The sequence below is a fragment of the Hypanus sabinus genome, chromosome 6 (assembly GCF_030144855.1).
Source record: "Hypanus sabinus isolate sHypSab1 chromosome 6, sHypSab1.hap1, whole genome shotgun sequence".
Taxonomy (NCBI): Eukaryota; Metazoa; Chordata; class Chondrichthyes; order Myliobatiformes; family Dasyatidae; genus Hypanus; species Hypanus sabinus.
This window is the reverse complement of record NC_082711.1, coordinates 179,775,718-179,800,871: the sequence shown is the minus strand read 5'-3', so window position 1 is coordinate 179,800,871 and position 25,154 is coordinate 179,775,718. Positions and strand designations below refer to the sequence as shown.

At 41.0% G+C, this 25,154-nt stretch overlaps 1 protein-coding gene across 6 annotated transcripts in view; it reads right to left on the bottom strand.

The window, feature by feature from the left end:
- crk (v-crk avian sarcoma virus CT10 oncogene homolog) overlaps window positions 1-25,154 on the bottom strand; it is a 152,565-nt gene that overhangs the window by 48,456 nt on the left and 78,955 nt on the right. For 2 of the 6 annotated variants that reach the window (XM_059973728.1, XM_059973729.1), the window contains one exon: window positions 12,341-21,324. The exons of 3 other annotated variants lie outside the window; for them this stretch is intronic. In XM_059973728.1, the coding sequence (XP_059829711.1) occupies window positions 21,187-21,324 (138 nt within the window). In that variant the 3' untranslated portion in view covers window positions 12,341-21,186. Of the gene's footprint in view, window positions 1-12,340; window positions 21,325-25,154 lie in introns of those variants that run through there. One more of the 6 variants, XR_009512888.1, reaches the window with a different exon arrangement.

Sequence of the window (25,154 nt, the reverse complement as noted above, 5' to 3'; positions counted from 1 at the left end):
AAGTCCAACGTCTTCACAACCATTGAGGTCAGACTATCTGGACTATAATTGGTTTTCCTCTGTCTCTCTCCCTTTTTAAAGGACACAGTGATATTTTCAATTTTCCAGTCCTCTGGAACCATTCCAGAATCCAGTGATTTTTGAAAGATCAGTACTAATGCCTCCACAATATCTTTAGCTACCTCTTTCAGAACCCTGGAGTATAGACCATCTGGTCCAGGTTACTTATCTACCTTTAGACCTTTCAGTTTCCTAAGCACCTTCTGCCTAGTAATGGCAACTTCACACACTTTTTGACCCCTGACACTCTCGAACTTCCAGCATACTGCTATCATCTCCCACAGTGAAGACTAATGCAAAATACTTATTCAATTCATCTGCTCTTTCTTTGTCCCCCATTAGTTCCTCTTCAGCATCACCTTCCAGCAATCTGATTTCTATCCTTGCTTCTCTTTTACACCTGATATATCTGAAGAAACTTTTTGTATCTTCTTAAATATTATTGGCTAGCTTACCTTCATGTTCCAACTTTTCCTTATTTATGACTCAGTTAGTTCCTTCTGTTGTTTTTTTTTAAGCATCCCAATATTCTAGCTTCCCGATTACTTTTTGCTCTATTATATGCCCTCTCTTTGGGTTTCATGTTGGCTTTGACTTCTCCCGTCAGCCATGGTTGTGTCATCCTGCCTATACTTCTTCTCTGGGATGTATCTATCCTCTGCCTTCTGAATTGCTCCCAGAAACTGCAACCATTACTGGCCTGTCATCGTCCTTGCTAGTGCTCCCTTCCAATCAATTTTGGCCAGTTGCTCTCTCATGCCTCTGTAATTCCCTTCACTCCACTGTAATACTGATACACCTGACTTTAGCTTCTCCTTCTCAGTCCAGAATAGCTGATCCTCCAATGGGTTCAACAATGAGCTGCTCTAAAAGCCATTTTGGAGGCACTTTACAAATTCCCCCTCTTGGGATCCAGCACCAAACTGATTTTCCCAATCAACCTGCATTTTGAAATCCCCCATGACCATTGCCATTTTGGCATGCATTTTCTATCTCCCATTGTAATTTCTAGACCTTTACTAGTGTTTGGAGTTCTTTACAGTGGTGCTAGAAAGTTTGTGAACCTTATATGATTTTCTCTAATTCTGAATAAATATGACCTAAACTGATCAAATCTTCATGTAAGTTCTAAATCTAGATAAAGAGAACCCAATTAAATAAATAACACAAAAAAATTATATTTGTTCATTTATTTATTGAGAAAAATTATCTAATATTACATATTGTATTTGTTGGAAAAAGTTTGTGAAACTTTGCTTTCTGTAACTGGTGTGACTATCCCTTGTACAGCAATAACTTAAATCAAAGGTTTTCGGTAACTGTTGTTCAGTCCTGCACATCGGCTTGAAGAAATTTTAGACTATTCCTCCTTACAAAACTGATTCAACTCTGGGTGGGCTTCCTTGCATGACTGCTTGCTTCAGGTCCCTTCTCATTATTTCTATAGGATTAAGGTCAGGATTTGACTTGGCCATTCCAAACACACATTTTCTTCTTCTTAAACCATTCTGTTGACCTACTCTTGTCTTTCGGATCATTGTCTTGTTGCATTATCCAACTACTATTAAGCTTCAGGTGATGGACTGTTACCTTGTGTGGGTTCTCTTTTTCTAGGTTTAGGATGTGTGAAAATCTGATCATATTTTAAGTCCTATTTATGCAGAAAAAGAGAAAGTTCCACAGGACTCACTGACTTTCTAGCAGTACTGTATATACAGTGGCATGCAAAAGTTTGGGCATCCCTGGTCAAAATTTCTGTTACTGTGAATAGCTAAGTGAGTAAAAGATGACCTGATTTCCAAAAGGCATTAAGTTAAAGATGACACATTTCTTTAATATTTTAAACAAGATTGCTTTTTTATTTTCATCTTTTACAGTTTCAAAATAACAAAAAAGGAAAATGGACCGAAGCAAAAGTTTGGACAACCTGCATGGTCAGTACTTAGAAACACCCCCTTTGGCAAGTATCACAGCTTGTTAACACTTTTTGTAGCCAGCTAAGAGTCTTTCCATTCTTGTTTGGGGAATTTTCGCCGACTTTTCCTTGCAAAAGGCTTCTAGTTTTGTGAGATTCTTAGGCTGTCTTGCATGCACTGCTCTTTTAGACAATAGACAATAGGTGCAGAAGTAGACCATTCGGCCCCTCGAGTCTGCACCGCCATTCTGAGATCATGGCTGATCATTCACTATCAATACCCAGTCCCTGCCTTGTCCCCATATCCCTTGATTCCCCTATCCATCAGATATCTATCTAGCTCCTTGAAAGCATCCAGAGAATTGGCCTCCACCGTCTTCCGAGGCAGTGCATTCCACACCTCCACAACTCTCTGGGAGAAGAAGCTCTTCCTCAACTCTGTTTTAAATAACTGACCTCTTATTCTCAATCCATGCCCTCTGGTACTGGACTCTCCCAACATCTGGAACATATTTCCTGCCTCAATCCTATCAAATCCTTTAATTATCTTAAACGTTTCAATCAGATCCCCTCTCAATCTCCTCAATTCCAGCGTGTACAAGCCCAATCTCTCCAATCTCTCTGCGTAAGACAGCCCTGCCATCCCAGGAATCAACCTAGTGAATCTACGCTGCACTTCCTCAATTGCCAGAATGTCCTTCCTCAAATCTGGAGACCAAAACTGTACACAATATTCCAGGTGTGGTCTCACCAGGGCCCTGTACAAATGCAAAAGGACATCCTTGCTCTTGTATTCAATTCCCCTTGTAATAAAGGCCAACATTCCATATGCCCTCTTCACTGCCTGTTGCACTTGCTCATTCACCTTCATTGACTGATGAACTAGGACTCCTAGGTCTCTTTGCATTTCTCCCTTACCTAACTCTACACCGTTCAGACAATACTCTGCCCTCTTGTTCCTGCTTCCAAAGTGGATAACTTCACATTTATTCACATTGAATGACATCTGCCAAGTATCTGCCCACTCACCCAGCCTATCCAAGTCTCCCTGAATTCTCCTAACGTCCTCTTCGCATGTCACACTGCCACCCAGTTTAGTATCGTCAGCAAACTTGCTGATATAGTTTTCAATGCCCTCATCTAAGTCGTTGACATAAATTGTAAAGAGCTGTGGTCCCAATACTGAGCCCTGTGGTACCCCACTAGTCACCTCCAGCCAGTTCGAGAAACACCCATTCACTGCTACCCTTTGCTTTCTATCTGCCAACCAGTTTTCTATCCATGTTGAAACCCTGCCCCCAATGCCATGAGTTCTGATTTTACTCACCAATCTCCTATGTGGCACCTTATCGAATGCCTTCTGAAAATCTAGGTACACAACATCCACTGGCTCACCCGCGTCTAACATCCTTGTTACACCCTCAAAAAACTCCAACAGATTAGTCAAGCATGATTTGCCCTTGGTAAATCCATGCTGGCTCGGCCTAATCCTATTACTGCCATCAAGATGTGCCACTATTTCGTCCTTAATAATGGACTCAAGCATCTTCCCCACAACTGACGTTAGGCTAACAGGGCGATAGTTCTCCGTTTTCTCCTTCCCTCCCTTCTTGAAAAGTGGGATAACATTAGCCACTCTCCAATCTTCAGGAACTGATCCTGAATCTAAGGAACATTGGAAAATTTTTTTGAGGTCTTTTGAGGTCTATCCACAGATTTTCGATGATGTTTAGGTCGGGGGACTGTGAGGGCCATGGCAAAACCTCTGCTTTGCACCTCTTGAGGTAGTCTATTGTGGATTTTGAGGTTTGTTTAGGATCATTATCCTGTTGTAGAAGCCATCCTTTTTCAATCTTCAGCTTTTTTACAGACGGTGTGATGTTTGCTTGCACAATTTGTTGGTATTTAATTGAATTAATTCTTCTCTCTACCAGTGAAATGTTCCCCGTGCCATTGGCTACAACACAAGCCCAAAGCATGATCGATCCACCCCCGTGCTTAACAGTTGGAGAGATGTTCTTTCCATGAAATTCTGCACCCTTTTTTCTCCAAACATACCTTTGCTCATTGCAGTCATGATCGAATGGCAGAGTAGATTCAATGGGACAAGTGGGCTAATTCTGCTTCTATGTCTTATGGTCTTGTATAGGAATTTATTTTCTGGGAGGACAGCAACCATTTGTTCTAGTGGAAGAATCCAAAGCAACTTTAACATTGGAGCTATTTCTTTTTAAGATTAAAATTGCAAAGCATTTTTTGCCTTCACAAGACAATATATTCTTGGGTTTGGATGGCACCAAAACCAAGTTCCCCTCCACCCTGGATAATCCCTCTTCTCCGCACTTCCATATGGGGAAAAAAACATGTACCACCATGCATGAACATCAATTTCTCAAACTTACGGTAATCCCCACCCCCTTCACCATTCCTCATCCCCCTTTCCCCCTCTCACCTTATCTCCTTGCCTGCCCATTTGGCAGGACTGGAGAAAAAAAGCAGAGTATTCCTAATAATCTGTTTTTCTCCAGTCCTGCAAAGTTTTTCCAAACTGAGACATAACATTACTTGAGAAAACTATTCAATTAATGTACAGGAAGAGATAACTTTCCATTTTAATAAAATAGCCCTTCTTGCCAACAATGTAACAAATGCAATTACATGTTGATCTGAAGATGAAATACACTGAATATGATGCGGAACTATTTCAAAGAGAACAGTCAGTCTATTAGGTTGTAAATTAATTTTCAGAGCTTTAGAAATTGTAGAAAATAAAGATTTCCAAAACAATTTTAATGAAGAACATGACCAGAACATATGTGACAAAGTAGCTAATTCAGTTTTACATCTATCACAGTAGTTGTCTATACTAGGAAATATTTTAGATAGTCTCTCCTTTGTTAAATAATAATGGTGAACAATTTTAAATTGAATTAATGGTTGGCACATATGGGAGAAGAATTTGTTTTTCAAAACTTGAAGCCAATCTTCATTAACAAAGGTCATATTAAGTTCTCTCCCAATCAATATTTTCAAGTTAGACATTTTTTACAACAACATTTACCCAAGTTTCCATATTTACAATAATCTGATTTGTTGGATACCATTTTGAAGTTGAATCCTTTAGTGAGAGGTTCCATTAGCAGAATTTATAATTTATTTTTGTTACAAAAACAGAACCTACCACTAAAGATTAAACAAGACTCCAGCATTTTATATGTGTTACCACCATGCTCAATAACAGCTCTCCCCTGCTGTTATCAGAATATTAAATGGTTCCTCATTTGATATGGATTCAACAGTGGCTGGATGGGAGATGCCAGAGAGTAGTGGTGGATAAGTGTTTGTCAGGTTGGAGGCCGGTGACTAGTGGTGTGCCTCAGGGATCTGTACTGGGTCCAATGTTGTTTGTCACATACATTAATGATCTGGATGATGGGGTGGTAATTTGGACTAGTAAGTATGCAGATGATACAAAAATAGGTGGTGTTGCAGAGAGATTTAGGCCAGTTAGAAGAGTGGGCTGAAAGATGGCAGATGGAGTTTAATACTGCTAAGTGTGAGGTGCTACATTTTGGTAGGAATAATAGGACATATATGGTAAATGGTAGGGCATTGAAGAATGCAGTAGAACAGAGTGAAATAGGAATAATGGTGCAGAGTTCCCTGAAGGTGGAATCTCATGTCGATAGGGTGGTGAAGAAAGCTTTTGGAACGCTGGCCTTTATAAATCAGAGCATTGAGTATAGGAGTTGGGATGTAATGTTAAAATTGCACAAGGCATTGGTAAGGCCAAATTTGGAGTATTGTGTACAGTTCCGTTCACCGAATTATAAGAAAGATGACAACAAAATAGAGAGAGTACAGAGGAGAATTACTAGAACGTTACCTGAGTTTCAGCACCTAAGTTACAGAGAAAGGTTGAACAAGTTTGGTCTTTATTCTTTGGAGCATAGAAGGTTGAGGGGGGATTTGATAGAGGTATTTAAAATTATGAGGGGGATAGATAGAGTTGACGTGGATAGACTTTTTCCATTGAGAGTAGGGGAGATTCAAACAAGAGGACATGAGTTGAGAGTTAAGGGGCAAAAGTTTAAGGGTAATACGAGGGAGAATTTCTTTTCTCAGAGAGTGGTAGCTGTGTGGAACGAGCTTCCAGTAGAAGTGGTGGAGGCAGGTTCAATATTGTCATTTAAAGTAAAATTGGATAGGTATATGGACAGGAAAGGAATGGAGGGTTATGGGCTGAGTGCAGGTTGGTGGGACCAGGTGAGAGTAAGCATTGGGCACGGACTAGAAGGACCGAGATGGCCTGTTTCCACACTGTAATTGTTATAAGATATACTCTTGACATCACTGTCTACCTCACTGTGCACCTTACCACCTTACCACCTACCTGCACTCTGTCGTTGTTTTACCTGCTACTATCCCCAATACACTGTGTCTGTGTTCAAGGTGAGCTTTACATTCTATCTCAATAGATTTATCAAGGGATGTCAGTCAAAGGTGACTACATGGGGCTGGGATAAATAAAGATTCTGTCACTGATTGGTGGAAGGGGTTTAAAGGGCAAATCTTTAACTCAAATCATAGCTCATAGATGTTGTAGGCAACTTATCCCCAGTTGGCCTCAAGGTGGTGGTGGTAAGCTGCAGTCTGCATGCAGTTCCAGCAGAGGAACCGTATTATTTCCAGGTGTGGAATGTGCAGCCTGGAAAGGTTTCCACAATAATTAACTCTACAACTTGTGAATAAGCTTATGGGCCTACCAGTTGGAGGACTATAAATATAGTAACAGAATTGGGCCATTCGGCCTATTGTCTGTTCTGTCATTTGTTCATGTCTGATTTATTATCCCTCTCAACCACATTCTCCTGCCTTCTCCCCGTAACCTTTGATGCCCTGACTAATCAAGAACCTATCAACCTCTGCTGATGCCCTGGCCTCCACAGGAGTCTGTGGCAGTGAATTCCACAGATTCGTCACCCTCTGGCTAAGGAATTTCCTTATCTCTGTTCTAAAGGGAGATTCTTCTCTTCTGAGGCTGTGCCCTCTGGTCCTGGACTCTAATTAGGTTAAGTTTGGCACAGAATGGATGGGCCCAAAGGCCTGTTTCTGTGCTGTAGGACTCAATGACTCTGACTCTCCCACTGTTTTTAAACATTATCTCTACATCTATTCTATCTAGGCCTTTCAGTATTTGATAGGTGTCCATGTAATTTCCCTTCATTCTTCTAAACTCCAGTGAGTACGGGCCCAGAGAACATTAACCCTTCCATTCCTTGTTCAGTTTCTGGGGTGAGACAGATTTACGTCTGAGTTCGACCAAGTGTCGAATATTATCTTTTGCTTCTCTCCTGGCTAGACATTTAATCCTCCTTAGATGGAGAGATGTTGCCCCACCCACGCATGCTCAATGGCTTAACGATATTATGTCCTGCTTAGACCTTGAAAAAATTCATTATTCAGTTCTTAATTCGGATATAAAGTCCCATAAGGTCCGGGGACCGTTTATTAAGTACTTTCATAACCTTCTTCTTAACTAAGGTTTTTTTCCCGGTCCCTTGCTTTCAGCTCCTTTTTTTTTGGTAGTAGGCATTAAAATCTTCTGTTGCTAAGTGTATTTACAGTTTTGGGGGTTTGATTGTCCTGATTTATATTCTCTATATTGTGTTGTGGTTGGTCTGGAGTTCTTTTTTTTGGTTGCGGGGTTTGGGGAGGATACTAATTTTACATGTCGTCAATTTGGGTGCTTTCTCAATTATCTTTTTTTGTACCATATTATTATTGTATGTTTATTTTTGCACTGTATCAATGTTCATTTTGGTCTGGGTTTTTTTTTATCTGTAGCGATGTAGAAAATGTATAAAAAAACTAATAAAATTTTTTTTTAAAAACCCTTCCATTCCTGGGATCTTTCTCATACCATCTCTGGTTCATTTCCAATGCCAACACATCTTTCCTTATGGGGATATGGGGCCTAAAACTGCTCACAATACAACAAATGTGGTCTGATCAATGCCTTATAAAGCCTCAGTATTACCTGCTTGATTTTGTACTGTAGTCATTGTTTCGGGAAGTGTTGCTGAAGGGGCCACGTTAAGTAACTCAGTGTGTTTGTTGTTAAAAATACTCTTCACATTGCATCAGCAGACAAGGGAAGTGAGTGTGGTGTCAGTTTGTCCCAGACAGTGACAATCGATCAAACTGCATTCCTCAAGACTGGTGCCTTTCTGTTTTGGACAACTGTTGAAATGAACAAGCCTCCATTTAAAATGGTCTTCAGCTGTTGCTGCCTCCCAGGGGAGGAGACACTAGAGGCGTGCTGGACCCTTCACTGATGTTGCTCTCCAGTGTTCATTCTCTGGATTGTCTTCAGCTGCCATAACTGTGTGGTGTGTATATATATATTTTTTTGTGTGTGACTATTTTCTATTTTAACTATATGTGCTACATGCTGCATGTAACTGTTGGCACTGTGTTTTGTACCTTAGTTCCAGAGGAATGTTGTTTCATTTGGCTATGTGACAAGTAAACTTGAATTTGAACTATATGGTCTTCAGCTGAACCAGTGCTTTCAAACCAAATAAATGCATAATGTCATAGCCAGTTTGTACATAGTAAGATCTCACAGAGTTGCTGAAACAATAGGATATCAAATGAGAAATTAACAGAAACTCAGAATTTATTCCAAAAAGGACCATAAAGAGAAGCTAAGAAACTACAGGTTGTGCGTCAATAGTAAGGAAATTGTTGGTAAAAAATTCTATGGGACACCAATTATTTTTACTTGGAAAGACAGGGATTGATTAGGAGTGAACATGATTTTGTCCTATCTCACAGGTCCAATAGATAACACCTCAACAAAAACTAAGAAACTTGATTGCCCTCCGAGGAAGGATGTGGAAGCTTTAGAAGGGGTGCAGAGGAGATTTACCAGGTTGCTGGCAGGTAGAGAGCATGCCTCATGAGGATATACTGATTTCTTTTTGGAGCAAAGGATAAGAGATCACTTGATAGAGGTCTGTAAGATGATGAGGCATAGAGTGGATAGGCAGTAACTTTTTCCTCAGTGGAAATAGCTGATACAAGGGGTCATGATTTCAAGGTGGAGGAAAGTATAGTGGTTGGGGGGGGGGGGGAAGAGAGGCAAGTTTTCTTTTGCAGATTGCGGGGGTGGTGGTAGAGCTTGGACAGGCTGCATTTATTCTCATTGTAGAGGTGTATATAAGGGACATAGAAAGGATTGTAACAATCTTTTCTCAGAATTTGGGGAATCTAAACTAAAGGTCGTAGGTTTAGAGTGACACAGATTTAGGGTAAGAGATTAAGAGAGGATCTGAGGATACCTGGAACACTGCCAGAGAGAGCAACAGAAGCAGTTACTAACAGCAATTGAATTACTTTGATACCAAAGGATACAGGCCAAGTGCTGGGAGAGGGAATTAAAATGAAAGGTATGTGTAGACCTAATGCCCCATTCCCAAATCATGACTGATCCCACCTTCCCTGGTAAAGAGCCCAATAATCTGATGCCCTCCCTCCTACATCAGCTCCTTAGGCACAAGTTAAATTGTATAATCTTCCTAGTTCTGGCCTCACTAACATGGCACAGGTAGCAGTCCTGAGATTCTGCCCTTTAACACCCAAGTCCCAATGCAGAACCTCATCACTTATTCTGGTGAGGGGTTCAAGTGTCATTGGTATCTACATGGACTGTGGTTGTTCACCCTCCCACATAAGAATACTGAAGACTCAATCTGATGTATCCCAGACCCTGGCACCTGGCAGGCAACATACCATTCAGGAATCTAATTCTCAACCACAGAATCTCCTGTCCGTTCCCTTATCACCACAACCTGCCTGTTGTTCAGCCCTTCCCTTCTCAGTCACAGAGCCAAATTCAATGTCAAAGACCTGACCACTGTGACTTTCCTCTGTCAGGTCATCTCTCTCCGCCCCCCCCCCCCCACCAATAGTATCCAAAGTGATACGTCTATTGTTTGGAGGATGGCCACAGGGGTATTGCACTGGCTGCTTAACCCCTTTTTCTTTCCTGACTGTCACTAGTCCTGGTTTAATACTTCTCTATATGTCCTACCTATTCCCTCAGCCCTTAACCCCCACCTCCTGAATGATCCCAAGTTCATCCAGTTCCAACCCCTTAATAGGGAATGTTTGAAGCCACAATTAGATGCACTTGTTGCAGGTGTAGTCATCTGGGACAGAGAAGGTTTCCCCAACTTCCCACATCCACAAGAGGAATATTCAACTATCCTGTAACTAAACAATAAACAAACTGTATCAAAGTAAATATGGAAAAGATAGGTCTGATCCACAGGTTCAGATTCTAAATTGGAGAAAGGGCAATTATGATGTCATCATTTAAGGATTTGACAAGTGTAGATTGTGACAGGAAAACCCCAAGGCATTCTACAAGTATGTGAAGAGCAAGAGGATAAGACGTGAGAGAATAGGACCAATCAAGTGTGACAGTGGAAAAATGTGTATGTAACCAGAGGAGATAGCAAATGAAAACTTTGCTTCAGTATTCACTACAGAAAAGGATCTTGTCGATTGTAGGAATGACTTACAGCAGACTGAAAAGCTTGAGCATATAGACATTAAGAGGATGTGCTGGAGCTTTTGGAAAGCATCAAGTTGGACAAGTCTCCGGGACTGCATGAGGTGTACCCCAGGCTACTGTGGGAGGCAAGGGAGGAGACTGCTGAGCCTCTGACAATCTTTGCATCATAGAACATAGAATAGTACAGCACATTACAGGCCCTTCAGCCCACAATGTTGTGCCGACCCTCAAACCCTGCCTCTCATACCCCCCCCCCCCACCTTAAATTCCTCCATATACCTGTCTAGTAGTCTCTTAAACTTCACTAGTGTATCTGCCTCCACCACTGACTCAGGCAGTGCATTCAATGCACCAACCACTGAGTGAAAAACCTTCCTCTAATATCCCCCTTGAACTTCCCTCCCCTTACCTTAAAGCCATGTCCTCTTGTACAGAGCAGTGGTGCCCTGGGGAAGAGGCGCTGGCTATCCATCCTGTCTATTCCTCTTAATATCTTGTACACCTCTATCATGTCTCCTCTCATCCTCCTCCTCTCCAAAGAGTAAAGCCCTAGCTCCCTTAATCTCTGATCATAATGCATACTCTCTAAACCAGGCAGCATCCTGGTAAATCTCCTCAGTACCCTTTCCAATGCTTCCACATCCTTCCTATACTGAGGCGACCAGAACTGGACACAGTACTCCAAGTGTGGCCTAATCAGAGTTTTATAGAGCTGCATCATTACATTGCATCTCTTATCCCTCGACTTATGAAAGCTAACACCCCATAAGCTTTCTTAACTACCCTATCTACCTGTGAGGCAACTTTCAGGGATCTGTGGGAATGGGAGAGGTTCTAAAGGATTGGACGGTTGCAGATATTGTTCCCTTATTCAAGATAGGGAGCAGAGAATGCCCAGGAAATTATAGACCAGCGAGTCTTACCTCTGTTGTTGGTAAATTGATGAAAAACATCCTGAGAGGCAGGATTTATGAACATTTCAAGAGGCATAATATGGTTAGGAATAGTCAGCATAGCTTTGTTGGCCGGTTTGTGGCGCAATGGCATCAGTGCCAGACTCCGGAGCTTAGGCTCCCAAATTCGAATCCGAGTCAGGCCAGGCCACCCCCAAGCACGCTTTCCATCCGTGCTGGGTTGGGCGTCAAGCTAGCCACTCAGCCTCATAAAAAATACAAGGGTTGTCAGGAATGTTCGTTGGTTAATCCAAAAGGAGACCTACCTGACTCCACGTGCTAGACAAGAATAGCTGACTGGTGCGACACACCATAAAAAAAGCATGGCTTCGTCAAAGGCAGGTCATGCCTTACAAGCCTGATGGAATTTTTTGAGCATGTGATGAAACACATTGAAGAAGGTAAAGCAGATGGAGTGTGTATGGATTTCAGCAAGGCATTTGATAAGGTACCCCCATGCAAAGCTTATTGAGAAAGCAAGGAGGCATGGGATCCAAGGGGCTATGGTGCATAAGAAAAATTGGACAGGAAAAGTAATAGGTTAGTGTATATATTTGACTTAACATTTTATTTATAAATTAAAAGTTATGTTCACCTCACAGTATATAGGAATTCAAAAGGTGGTACACCAGAATGGATATGGACATTTTCAAGTGGGATGTTCCGTGGTTCCCTTGAAGTGGCAGATGGAACTGTGCTTTGGGGCAGTACCCTGGACAATACAAAAGTCTCATCCTGAGATAATGTCCTTTAATGTGGAGATTCTGAAATTGTAGACACTTTGTGCTAAGGGCAGCATTTTAACCCAGATTGAAGCAGACATCAAAGTAATTTCCAAAGTGATTTATTTGCTAGGTATAATAAACATACATTACAATACATGCTACAGAAAATAAAGATGTATTTTAATTGTCATGGAGAATATAGTGTTGTAGATGGTTCATCTCTTCATATTAACAATGCAATAACATTTCCACAGTATTAACCCAGAATTCCCCCTCCCGACAGCTTGACAAGGTACAGTATAATTACAAAAATAAGAGCATCTTAACACATTTGCTGAGGGTTGAAGTCTGCATGGACATTGTTTTTGTAGCAAAACAAAGTCAAACCCATAATTCAACCAGGATTCCTCAATTTTGAACTCTATGAGTGGATAGAAATGATGGAAATGTGTTAACTTTATTACTTTTTTAAAATTGCTTGCATGTCCTGTAATAACTGCAGGTCATGTTTGGAATGAGGCAGGCTTAGTCCTTAACAGAACCCCAAACTAGGAGGTCTGAATAGAGAAAATTTGTAATGCTTGGACAATTCTTTTGTCAGTCCCATAGACAATGATGAAATTAGCAGCAGTGTGGTTACAACCCAATGTCTGCATCAAGTTAGTGCTACCCACCACAGGTCTGTAAACAAATCCCACTCCAAGTTCCTCATAACCAGCTGCAGGATGGGATACAATTGTATTCACACCAGCAGCACCCCGCATTTACACAAAATGCTAGACAGCTGTTTAACACAGGTTCTTGGTAATGGCAGCATAGACCACAGTGAAGACCTCATCTCTCCCCCCCACCCTCCATTTAAACGCTAGCTAATGCCTTGCTCAACCATATTCAATTTTGCAAATGGGTAGTGGCACCAGGCATACAATTATTCAGCATAGAAACAGGCCATGAGCCAAACTCATCCCTGTCATGTAGCCCTCTATGTCTAGCGAATATGTCAGGCATGTATAAGTTGGAAATCCAAAGTAACACAAAATGCTAGAGAAACAACTCAGATGGCATCTATGGAAACTTGATGAAGGGCCTCAGCCTAAAATGTCAACTGTTCATTCCCCCTTCAGGAGATGCTACTGACTTGCTGAGTTCCTCTGGCTTTTTGTGTGATGCACAAGTATTCAGTAGAGATGTCTTAAACGCTGTCAATATCCCAGTTTCAACTAATCTTGCAGGCCATGTACTCCGCAAGCACTGGGATTGCAGATTATCACATGGGAATGTGGAAGGAAACCAGGGCACCCGGAGGAAACCCACGCAGTCACAGGGATTCCAAACCTTTCCTGACATTAGTGTCTGTATTACAGTAAAACTATCTTTGAACTGTAGAATGTCAGTTTGTACATGAGGCAGTTATAAAGTCATACAGCCCTTCAGCCCATCCCACCTATACCAAACTGATTCTGTCTAATCCCATCAACCTGCACCCCACATCCATGTACTTATCCAAACTTCTCAAATGTGAAAACACAGAATATGCAACTTTTATCTTCTGGGATGCAATGCCATTAATGGGTTAAAAACTTAAGGTGCAAAGTAACTCCAGTTAGTGGACAAAAGCCTGATCCCAGAGTGTTTGGATTAACAATGGCCAGAATAGCCAGCTGATTGTAGAGATACCCATTTTTCAGTGCAACCTGTTGGGTTTTCAAGTGCCAAATGATTGCCTTGAATGTGGCACTTAGTCAATCTCACCTGATGCAGAGATTGGAAAGGGGATAGGAATCAGAATCCCACCTTGGTTCAGATACCCAAGTAGCAGTGCAAGCAATTAGGCTTCACTGTCAACATGGTCTTATAGCACAGATAAAAATTAACATGGCTCCAATTATAGATAATTAAAAATTGACAAATGATAGGGACAGAGGCCAAAGCTCTCCCATGCAATGCTATACTCCCATTTTCACATGGGAGACTTTGATTAGCATAAGGTGAAACAGCTCAGTTGGCATGCTTTGTCACTGGTCCCTAATGGGTGGGACAGAAGAACAAATAGTTTCATCCCCATCCTTCCATTTCAAGATTAGCTCAGACTATAATCCTGCTTAGTACCCTAGTGAGAAATACTCTGAACTACTGAGCTCCAGGGAAACGCAAGAGTGTATTTCTTAATTGTCAGGATGGTTTACTTCACCATCTTCCAGTAAAGGAAAGTCTCATCAACAAACATTAATAGAGCAGATCGGAGACAAAGTAATCAATGTTTTACTTCTCCACGTACACATTCAAACTGCATTCATGTTGGATGGCCGGGGGTATTATGTGGCACAAAACACTGCTCCATTAATCATTGCAGAGAGGAGTCCTCCAGTATCAGAACATTAGAAATATTTTGTCCTATGCAGCACTACATCTTGATAATCTAAAGTCTTTCCTCTGTGCAACCCTCTCATTCCAGACTGCCTCTTGACCCATCACCCCCTCCCAAAATGCACACTGAACATCTTTCAAATGCTTCATTAATATTTGCTGCCTCTTTGTAACAGCTTTATAGCAAACCTGTGGAGATATTTAAGAGATTATTAGATAGGCACATGGATGAAAATATAGGGGAATAAAGGGTTGGCACATGATGGGCCAGCTTTCACAGTTCCATCATACAGCTGATGTACTTACTCGTTACATTGACTTGGGGAGATCAGGCCTGTGTAGTGGCAATTGTTCAATGATTTTCTCAGCAAGTCCAACATTCACAACAATATCAGTCCTGCCAACTGGTCAGACACTACTTGTACTTTATAATAGTGAATATCCCACCCCATCTGGGACTGACTGTTCATCAGCAGGACATACAGGTATGTGGTTAAGGGCGCAGTCAAACCAAGCACTACAGCTGAGGAAGTCCAGAGGGAAGGCCTATATTCCCATTTGTCTCTCCCAGCAGCAAAACTATTGGCAAGTTCCATTCAGGACCTCTCCACCTCAGTGGCAGTGGCAGGGTATAGTGTAGAATCAGGGAAGGACATTGGTCCTCTTTACCAGTTAACACTGAACATTTATTAAACCATTGGAAAATTTTGTGTTAAATAAGTATTTCAAAATAAACAGCATTTAGTTTTCATTAGCTATGTAAAATAGTGGCCAAATGGAAGTTGACAAAGAAGATTCTTCCATGCATGTGGCTGTAAGTTTACCACCTTAGTCACTTTGAATATTTGCAGTGATGGGCTATTAAGGTCAAACCCAGGCTGTGTTCCTTAATTCATTATCTCCAAATAATTAACCACAATTCTTAAATGCCATAACCAGAACCTTAAATAATATTTTATAGATGGCATAGAGTTTAAAGATAGTTTCATTTGGTGTAGGAAGTAGAAAGAACTGCATCTACAGAAATTAAATTGGAATTGAATTAAATATGTAAGAAAGGAGACGAAGGAAGAAAACTATCACAAGAGCTATTATATCCTGAATACATGCATCTGCACCAGCTTCTTGCAATACTGTCATATCGAGCACTCATCACAATGCTTTGATATCAAAGTCTACACATCAGCTATGCCTGCAGTTTTATCCAGGATAATTATCTTTCCCAAATGGCCAGTTTAAACTCCGATTAACTTTCATGTATCAGGTATACAAGGGCAAGCAGGGCAAGGAAATCATGACCTCCCCAACAGCCCAAAACAGGCTGAAGTGAAAATCCTGCAACAATAGTCCTGCAAGAGACCTGAAACATTCAAAATTTTACTGGAGATGCAAAATACAACAGCAGAGACTTACCACTTGCTCAGTTCATTTCTACATTTAAAGAGTTTGATATTTTAACCACAGGATCTGTAGGAGGGAGTTTAAAAGTTAACGGCCATGAGACCTGCAGTCTTCAATGGGCAGAAACGGAAACTTCAAATACATGTAATAAACCCGATTTCAGTCATGGCTTTAGAGTAACACTGACATTGGAATATCAATAACACCTTGAATTTTAACACAAGTGAAACCTACTGTGCAAATTTCCACCAGTTTCTAACCAGGACAACTCACTCAAATAAGCAAATTCTATTCTTGCCTGGCAAAAAAATAAATTAAATCTGCAATTGAAGGTGCCACCAGAAGAGACTCGAGAAGTTTTGGCTCCACAGACTGTACATGTGCTGTTGTGATATGGAATTGTTTCCACATTTCCTCAACCTCATTTGGTAGAAACTACTACTGTCTCATTATTATCTAGCATGCCTTCGAGAGCAATAACGTTGAATAGATTCCACTGGCTCTTTGAGCAAGCATTGGCAGGTAATCACCTGCAGATGCTCTCACTATTTTCCAGTCACTAACGATTAGGTATGGTAACCCTGCCAAAAAGATGGGGAGAGCTACCAACAATATGACTGCAAAATCCATGCAGAAAATCCACACATTAACAAAACTGTAATAACCAGGACTTAGTGCGAACTGGAGGTGAAATAAATCACATTTAAAACACTTAATGTAATGAATCATTACATTTTACAGGCAATTCCAGAACGTAATGAGAACATACCCACTTCTGGAAAGCTGTATTAGCTTGCTGACATGGTTGTGTCATGGAGGACCAGAGGACAGACACAAAATAGAAAGACATTCCTTTAGAATAGGAGAGGAAGAGGAATTTCTTTAGCCAGAAGCTGCTGAATCTGTGCAATTCATTCCCTCAGAAGGCAAATCATTGAGTATATTTAAAGTGGAATCTGATAGGTTCTTGATTAGTAAGGATGTCAAAGGTAATGGGGAGAAGGCAGCAGAAAGAGGCTGAGGAATAATAAATTAACCATGATGAAATGATGGACTCGATGGACCCAAGGCTCCCATGTATTATGGTGTCAGGAAGAGTCAAATAAATAAATCCCAGATTTGCAATATTCTTTACATTGGCTGCTAAATGGAAAGGTGGGCAGCAGCCTGGGGGCCTCAAGTTCCAAGATATTCCACATAGCAGCAATGCAAAGTAATTCTGCCATAAACAGTCCCAAGCCTGGCTATGAAAAGACAACAGTTTGGTATGGGGCTAGCAACCCCATAAATCATAAAAATTCTGTTACCAACAGAAGCTCCAAAGACCTCATCCCAGGGAGAGGAAGGAAACACCAAGATGAGCTACACCCGGAAAACCCCGAAAGACTGGTGCAGGACAGAAGACTCTGGCAAGCAGCTGTTGGCAGCTTATGCCCCTGCAGGGTGACTGATGGGTTTAAGAAGCAATACACAGGAAAATAAGAGCAAAAATTAAATCATGAGCTACACCCAATGGTTTTGCCCATGCACCAGCAAGGGGAAAGTTACCATTCGTCTTGAAAAGTGTCCCAGACCCTCCAATGGCTCAAAACCTTCATTCAGCTGGTTTCATTTTCACTTTCAACCATCTAAAGCTAACTGACTGATTGCAACAAAGGACGGTGAGATAAAGATGAAGGAATATGGAGATAATGGAGTAGCCTGAGCCATCATTGCTTTGTAGAAAAGGTGACCCAAGCTCAGAGGGCTGGCTCAAATACTAAGACCCCATAATTATAAAACATCTGTAACTACAAGATCTTCTTTGAATTATAAACTTAATACTGTTCATATAATTTCTACTAGTAATAGTATTCTCATACAAAGTGTGAATTCCATGATTGACAAGTAATGTGACAAAGGCGGGGAAACTAACAGGAAACCAAGCCCACGCCATTAATACTTTCAGGTGACTTCTTCCAGCTTTGATGCATTTGTTTTGTTTTAAAAAACAAGGTGTAGTTAAGATAAGTACAGAACCCCATCAGCACTAGTGTATAACCTCCTGTCTCCAAGGAAGCTCATCCTAACTATTCCCATTTTTCCTCCAATTACCTTACAAATTATTGTATTTGTTACGGGGTAGCAGCCAAAAACTTATATACCAATTTTTGTTTGGGAAATGTGTATGCTGTTCTAGATGTGCTTTGAAACTGAACTTCATTTAGGCTTTGGAAGTCAATACATATACCAAAAGTCAGAAGTATCCACATTGCTGTTGCCTCTTACCCCACGACCCGCAGACACAGAAAACAGTGTTTGAAAATGAACACGTGTTACTCACTCGCTCCTTTGCAACCATTATCAGCCTGTCCAAGCAAAGTGTGGACACAGGTAATTCAAAAAAAATCCTTTAAGCACATTTTCAGGCCACGATTATTCACTATTCTCAGGTGAAACTCAAGACCCAAGCTATCATTTATGTCATTGCTTACTTTAAATGTGCATGGAAGGGGGATACAATGGAGGGGGTAAGATTTTAAAAACTCACCTCCATCAAAGACATGTCCTGATGTGATGTCTCCTGTACTTTAAATGGCAGATGTGAGATACAACCATTGATTTCTTTCCATTTCACACACACTCACTCTCTCTCTCTCAGATGAAGCAACACACATGGACATAGGTTCAAATTTAACCATAGAGTACTGATGGCTAGTGAGAAATGCAGAGGGATCTCACAAATCACAGGGCTGAATAAAACCTTGTTTTAATGGATATCACATTGTTTTCTTTGGGGTGTGGGGAGCAGAAAAGAAATTCACTTATTAACAAACTACCAGAAACAGGCCTGAAGTAACAATAAATTGCATAGAAATGTTTGGCCGCTGAATATTTAGGTGAGATGCTTATTCCCCTAATGAACACAATTCTCCCTGCCATCCCACTTGTTTCACATCTCCAGCCTTTGCCAAAATCATTATGACAAGCACTTGAGGAGCAGGTCCTGATGCCATCACTGGCTACATGCTCCACGCACCACTCCAAGCTATTGGCATTAAGGAAAAGTGGTCACAGCAACCCTATAACAATAAATACAAGTCCAGATTTTGTTACACTGAATTTAAAAACAAAATTTCAATATAATCTGAAATCAGAACAGAAATTGAACAAAGGTTAAAAAAGGAAAACAAATTTCAGAGAAGACATTTGTAAAAGTGTTAGTACAGCTGCTATGTTTAACTGTGCTATATGTTAAACGTAACACAAGAGATTAAGACGCAGTTCAGTCCAGAAGATGAAGTACGTGTTGTATTACGTCTTCCTGTACAATTCATTAGATTGTTATTGTGTCATGGAGCAACAAGGCTTCATATAAAGTAACAACTGGAAGACTGTATCTTGGGGTCCATTATGCGTCTGAGAGAAGGAACCATCCAAGGAATGTGCCAAGATGTAGGTAGTGTATGATACAGGAAAACATTTTTCATTAACGCTGTTGAGAAACATGATTCTTTGCTTTGGAATGCCAAAGCGTAGATTAATAATTGGTCATTAGGCACTGATTGATCAGAAGACAAACAAACATGGTTAATTCATTGCCCTTGTCCCCCACCATAAACTTGCTGCACACTATTAACACACAAGATCTAAACTTGCTTTAAACCCTCCCAAAATCAAGCATTAATCTTTTGTAGTGTTTCCTGGTTTAATGTGGCAGCAAGTTTTTAAAAAAAAACACTTGCATCTCTTCTAAAATCCTAAAATTACTTAGGTTTGTTGTTTGGCAAAACTCATCTTGGAAAAGGCCTGAAAGATGAAGTGGCATTTGACGTTTACAGATCAGACAGCCAAACGTTCAAAACGTCACCGAGATATGAACACATTCTAACAGCCATTAAGTCAATATCGGTGAACACTATCAGTTACCCAGACCAAAATTAGTGTCTCTTTAATGGTTACTGCAAAATAAAACCATTTACCATATTCACAAAAGATTCTGTTAGATGCTGGAAATCCAGGGTAAGACATACAAAATGCAGCAGGAACTCAGCTCAAGCAGCATCTATGGAGGGGATTTCCCAATGAACAGTCTTGGCTCGAAACATTAACACTGTTAATGTTTTCCATAGATGCTTCATGACTTGCTGAGTTCCTCCAGCATTTTGTTACTCATTTACCCGACTGAAGTGATTCACATAAATGATCTTAAACATTTGCTTAATATTCAGCTAAAGGTACATCCCTATACAGACAAAATGCTGGAGAAACTCAGGTCAGACAGCATCCATGGAGAAAAATAAACAGTCGACATTTTGGGCCAAGAATCATGCCTTTTCCGTAAAAAGCAACAACATTCAAAGGGTGTCAGCTTGAAATGTCAACTCTTTATTCCTTTTCATAGAAGCTGCCTGACCTGCTGAGTTCCACCAGTATTTTGTGTTAATTTAGATTTCCAGCATCTGCAGGACCTCTTGTGTTTCCCTATCCAGTAGTGTTTAGTATTTGCAACCATGAACCTTGATGTTGTGTGAGATCATGTAAGAGGCCATCGTCATTGCACCTGCTCCACTACCCTGATACTCCCTGCAAACATGATCCTTGTACAGCTGAACTACCAGCTGCAATCAAGGTATAATTACAGACCTTGACCCTACCTTCATCCAAAGACCACAAACTGGCTGTTGTAGAAGGGCCACTGGATGACTTGGGTTGAATCTCCCTTTTCTAACTTAGGGGCATCAAAAACAAGACCAGCAAAGTACAGGGCTGAGATATGCTTTAGTGTGGCACTGCAACCATCATTGCCCATCTGGCCATAGGAGAGTTCCATTTGCTCTTTACAAATCTCACACATACATCCAGATCCACAGCCACAGCATACTTGCAGGAACATTGATTAGTTAGGAAAGAAACTCTGATTGTTCTCAGCTCCGAATGTGCCCATCATGTGAACATTACTCACCAAAGAACGTAACCGTTAAAGCATACACCAGAACCGTGGCTGCAAACTGCAACCTAAACACTTTCAATAGTTCCATAGGCAAGTTAACTGCAATCTCACTGGGCTAGTGTAAACATTAGAAGGCCAAAGTCTCCGGGTGTGGGGTTGGGCGGGGACCAGTTTGTTGGAAAATGGAACTGTAGAAAGTCTGTTCCCATCTGTAATTCAAATCATTTTGTTTTCTAAAACAGATCCACTCAGCTTAGGTCCTCCTCAGGGTTCTGTTGATCAAGAAGTCGGACGTGGGTGAAAGGGAAGTGACCGTGTTTACCATTGCATTCTCCTTCCCACTGGCCATTCACGTTGATCTTGGTTACCTTCACTAGGTCACCAACCTATAAGAACAATACAAGGTCACAATCAGTTACTCCAAATGGAGAATAGAAATGATTCATAGCAGATTTCTCACTTTACATTTTCTTATGACACAAGGTGGCCATTTGGCCCATCAAATCTATACCAGTTTTCAATTTAATCCTTGAAACTTATCCTTTCTCATGAGCCCATTAATTTCTCAGCCACGCCAGGAGTAATCTACTTTTATCTTTGGAGCTCTAACCATCCTGCCCATCCTTGATGGGTGTAAAGATTAAAAATCTTTTCAAACAGGGAGGTTAGAATAGCATATTAGGAAGATCTAAACAGAGGCAGAGATTTGTGAAGGGAACTTCAAAAATTAGGATTGAGGACTAGAATATAAACTCAAGGATGCAGTGCTGAGCAACACACACAAAATACTGGAGGAACTCGGCAGGCCAGGCAGCATCTGCAGGAAAGACGTTTCAGGCTAAAACAATTCATCAGTCCTTGGAGTATTGAGAGCAATTTTGAGCCCCTTTTGTAAGAAGGGTGTGCTGGCATTATAGAGGGTTCAGAGAAGGTTCACGAGAATGAGCAGCATTTGGTGGACCTGGGCCTGTACTTGCTGGAGTTTAAAAGAATGAAAGGATGTTGAAGCCTATCAAATATTGAAAGGCCTAGACAGTGGATGAGGAGAGAATGGTTCAAATAGGACCAGAAGGCACAGCCTCAGAATAGATGATGGTCCTTTAGAACAGAGATGAAGTAATTTCTTTAGCCAGAGGTAGATAAATCTGTAGAATTCATTGCCTCAGACAGCTATGGATGCCGTCATTGGGTATCTCTAAAACAGAGGTTGAAAAGTGATCAAAGGTCACAAGGAGAAGGCAGGAAAATGGGGTTGAGGGTGATAATAAATCAGCAACGAGGGGGCCTGAAACTGCTCACAATAATCCAAGTGCAGTCCGACCAAAGCTTTTAAAAAGCCACCACTTATTCTCGCCCACATTGCAACAAAATGTGGATCTCAGATCGGCCTCTACAGCCACCTGGAGACCCACTAATAAAAATTCTTAAGAATGTCATACTTGATTCAAGTGAGTGCACTATTAAAGCCCCAGCATTGCATCCTTGTTTTTATATTCTGATCTTCTCTGCCACCATCTTAATCTTTAGGGAACCCTGTACAAGGACTCCCAAATCCCTTTGCATTTCTGAACTGCTCTTATTCAGTATACTGACCTCCCCTGATTCCAACTACACTATCATGTCATTGTTACAAAAGCCCAAAAGTTCTGAAATTCCCTCCTACAACTCCTTTCTGCTTTCAGATTCCCTAGAAAATCCTCTTAGCTTTGATCAGATGTCCTAATATCTGCTACAAAGACCACAAGGAAAAAGTACTTGAAAAAAACACTGGAGGGCTTTCGACATATTAAATATTTCAGGAGGACAGAGACGATAAAGTCAAAACGCAGGAAAGCTGGACCAATTTAATCGCGTTCAGCACAGAACCAGGATGGGGACTATATGGATCAGGTGCAGGGTTAAAAAGAAATTGTGGTAATCTTAACATCTAACACCCACATGAGTAAGCAAAACCCATCCATCTTAAATCCTTATCTAGCTACATTCTTTCAGGCAAAGGAGTCAGATGTTTGAAATGCAGCAGGTCGAGACTGATAAGTTGCCTGGCTGTTCCTGTGTCCTTGCACACAATCAGTTGAGGGCTGGCTGCTACCAGTCACAGCCGCATAAAGTGTGAGTCACTGCACAGTGGGCAGCCGTCAGGGTAACACCCAGCGCATTGAGCAAAGCAGACTACATTCCTTTGTTCCAAATACTTCTTGTTTAGTGCTTAAGCAGAATTTGTATTTACCCCTCAATTCTTTTCCACACTTATGCTAAGTTTAATTTCTGAATGTTATAATTGAGCTTCCCATCTCCACAGAGCCCAAATGCCTCCATGTTACCAAAAATACCTAGATAACTATAGTTTGCCCAGGATTCAATGGTCAATTTGTGCTGTTGACTTTAACCATTTTTCTCCTTCATCAAACGGTAGCAAGAAATATTACATCCAACCGTGAAGTGCCAAACATATTAAAGCACAGAAAATGACGACACTGGAAAAAGCCCCTAATCAGCCGAAAAGGCAATGAAAACACAAGCGAGCTAGCTACTTTTTAAAAGCATTGAATCTTTTAGATGTGCTCTGGAGAATACAATGTATCCTTGACTGGAAAATCCTACAAAATGTAGTTGATACAGCCCAGCCCATTACAAGTAAAGCCCTCCCAACCACTCAATGGAGCAGTGTCACAAGAAAGCAGCATCCCACCTCCCAGGAAATGCTCTCTTCTCTCTGCTGCCATCAGGAGGGGAAAACTCCACTCACCCCATCATTGAAATGCTCCCACAATCACTTTCAAGGATTTTCTCTCATGTTCTCGTTATTTATCCTTATTTATAATTATTACTTTTTCTTTGTCTTTTTGCACATTGGTTGTTTGTCCATACCTATGTGCAATTTCTTATTGATTCCGCTGTATTTTTATTTATTTCCTGTGAATGCCCGCAGAAAATGGTGAAAGACAATACATATTCTTAGAAATAAGTTTAAGTTGAATTTTTCAACTAAGCTATGAAATACTATTCTGGAGAAACATCCAGAATGAAAAAATCCTCGTCATTCAAACCAGGGCTGTAAGAGGCTTGTTTGAATCAAATAACTTGGCCCTCTTTTAGACACGCAGTCATAATGAACCATCACGTGTGCCAAACCTAGCTGACTGGCTTTGACCAATGTTAATCCGCCTCAGGATTGAATAAAACCGCAGAGTAATTTGTGTACATTTCATATGAATATCTCTCTGCACCTCTTTACACTGACGTATGAAATGAGTGTTGAATATTGAAAGGCCTAGGAATGGTGGATGTGGAGAGGATGTTTCCAGTAGTGTATAGCCTCAGAATAAAGGGACATCCATTTAGAATAGATGAGGAATTTCTTTGCCAGAGGGCGGTGAATCTGGGGAATTCATTGCCACAGACAGCAAGATGATTGGTATATTTAAAGTAGAGTTTGACAGGTTCTTGGCTAGTAAGGGTGTCAAACATTACAGGGAGAAGGCAAGAGAATGGGGTTTGAAAAGTATATGTCAGTCATGACGACGCAGTGGTACACACTCAATGGGCTAAATGGCCTAATTCTGCTCCTTCGTGTTCTGGTCATTTGGAGTTCAGACTCCCCCACCCTAACTTTGTCAATAAAGTCTGGAAGGTTTGAAGATAATTGGCAGAATGCAGTCAGAAAAATTCATGCCCAGATTCTCCAATGTCACTTAGTTTTTGAAAAGTCCAGCAGTTAAAACTTCATAAGTGAGATCTGTCAGATCTAAAGATTCTTTCCCCAAAGCAAGAATAGAAACATGAAAATTTGAGCCTTTGGAATTCTTCCAAGTGTATCTGTTTTTTAAAAAAATTCTGGCCCAGTTGTGTTGTTGGTACAGGTTAGGGGTTTTAAATTCAAAAATATACTGCATCAGCAGATGAGTTGATCTTCAAATCTCACTCATTTACTGAGCTCCTCCAGCATTTTTGTCTGTAAGTTTAAGATGGTACCGGTAACTGGCGACTCTGCGCGTGCTCTGCTGAGCAAACTGCCCTCTACACTATCCTATACCTGAGAAACCCTTCTAAACCTCCAATTTGCTACATCTAGCAAGATCAACAATACCCCGGCGAAGTTACTGACCCAGCTGGAGATCATCGACGTGCCAGAATTGCTTCAACTCCAGACCGCACCTAGACCCGATCATCGAGGCCTGGTCCGAGGTCCACCAGGTTCCTGGAGACCCGTGGC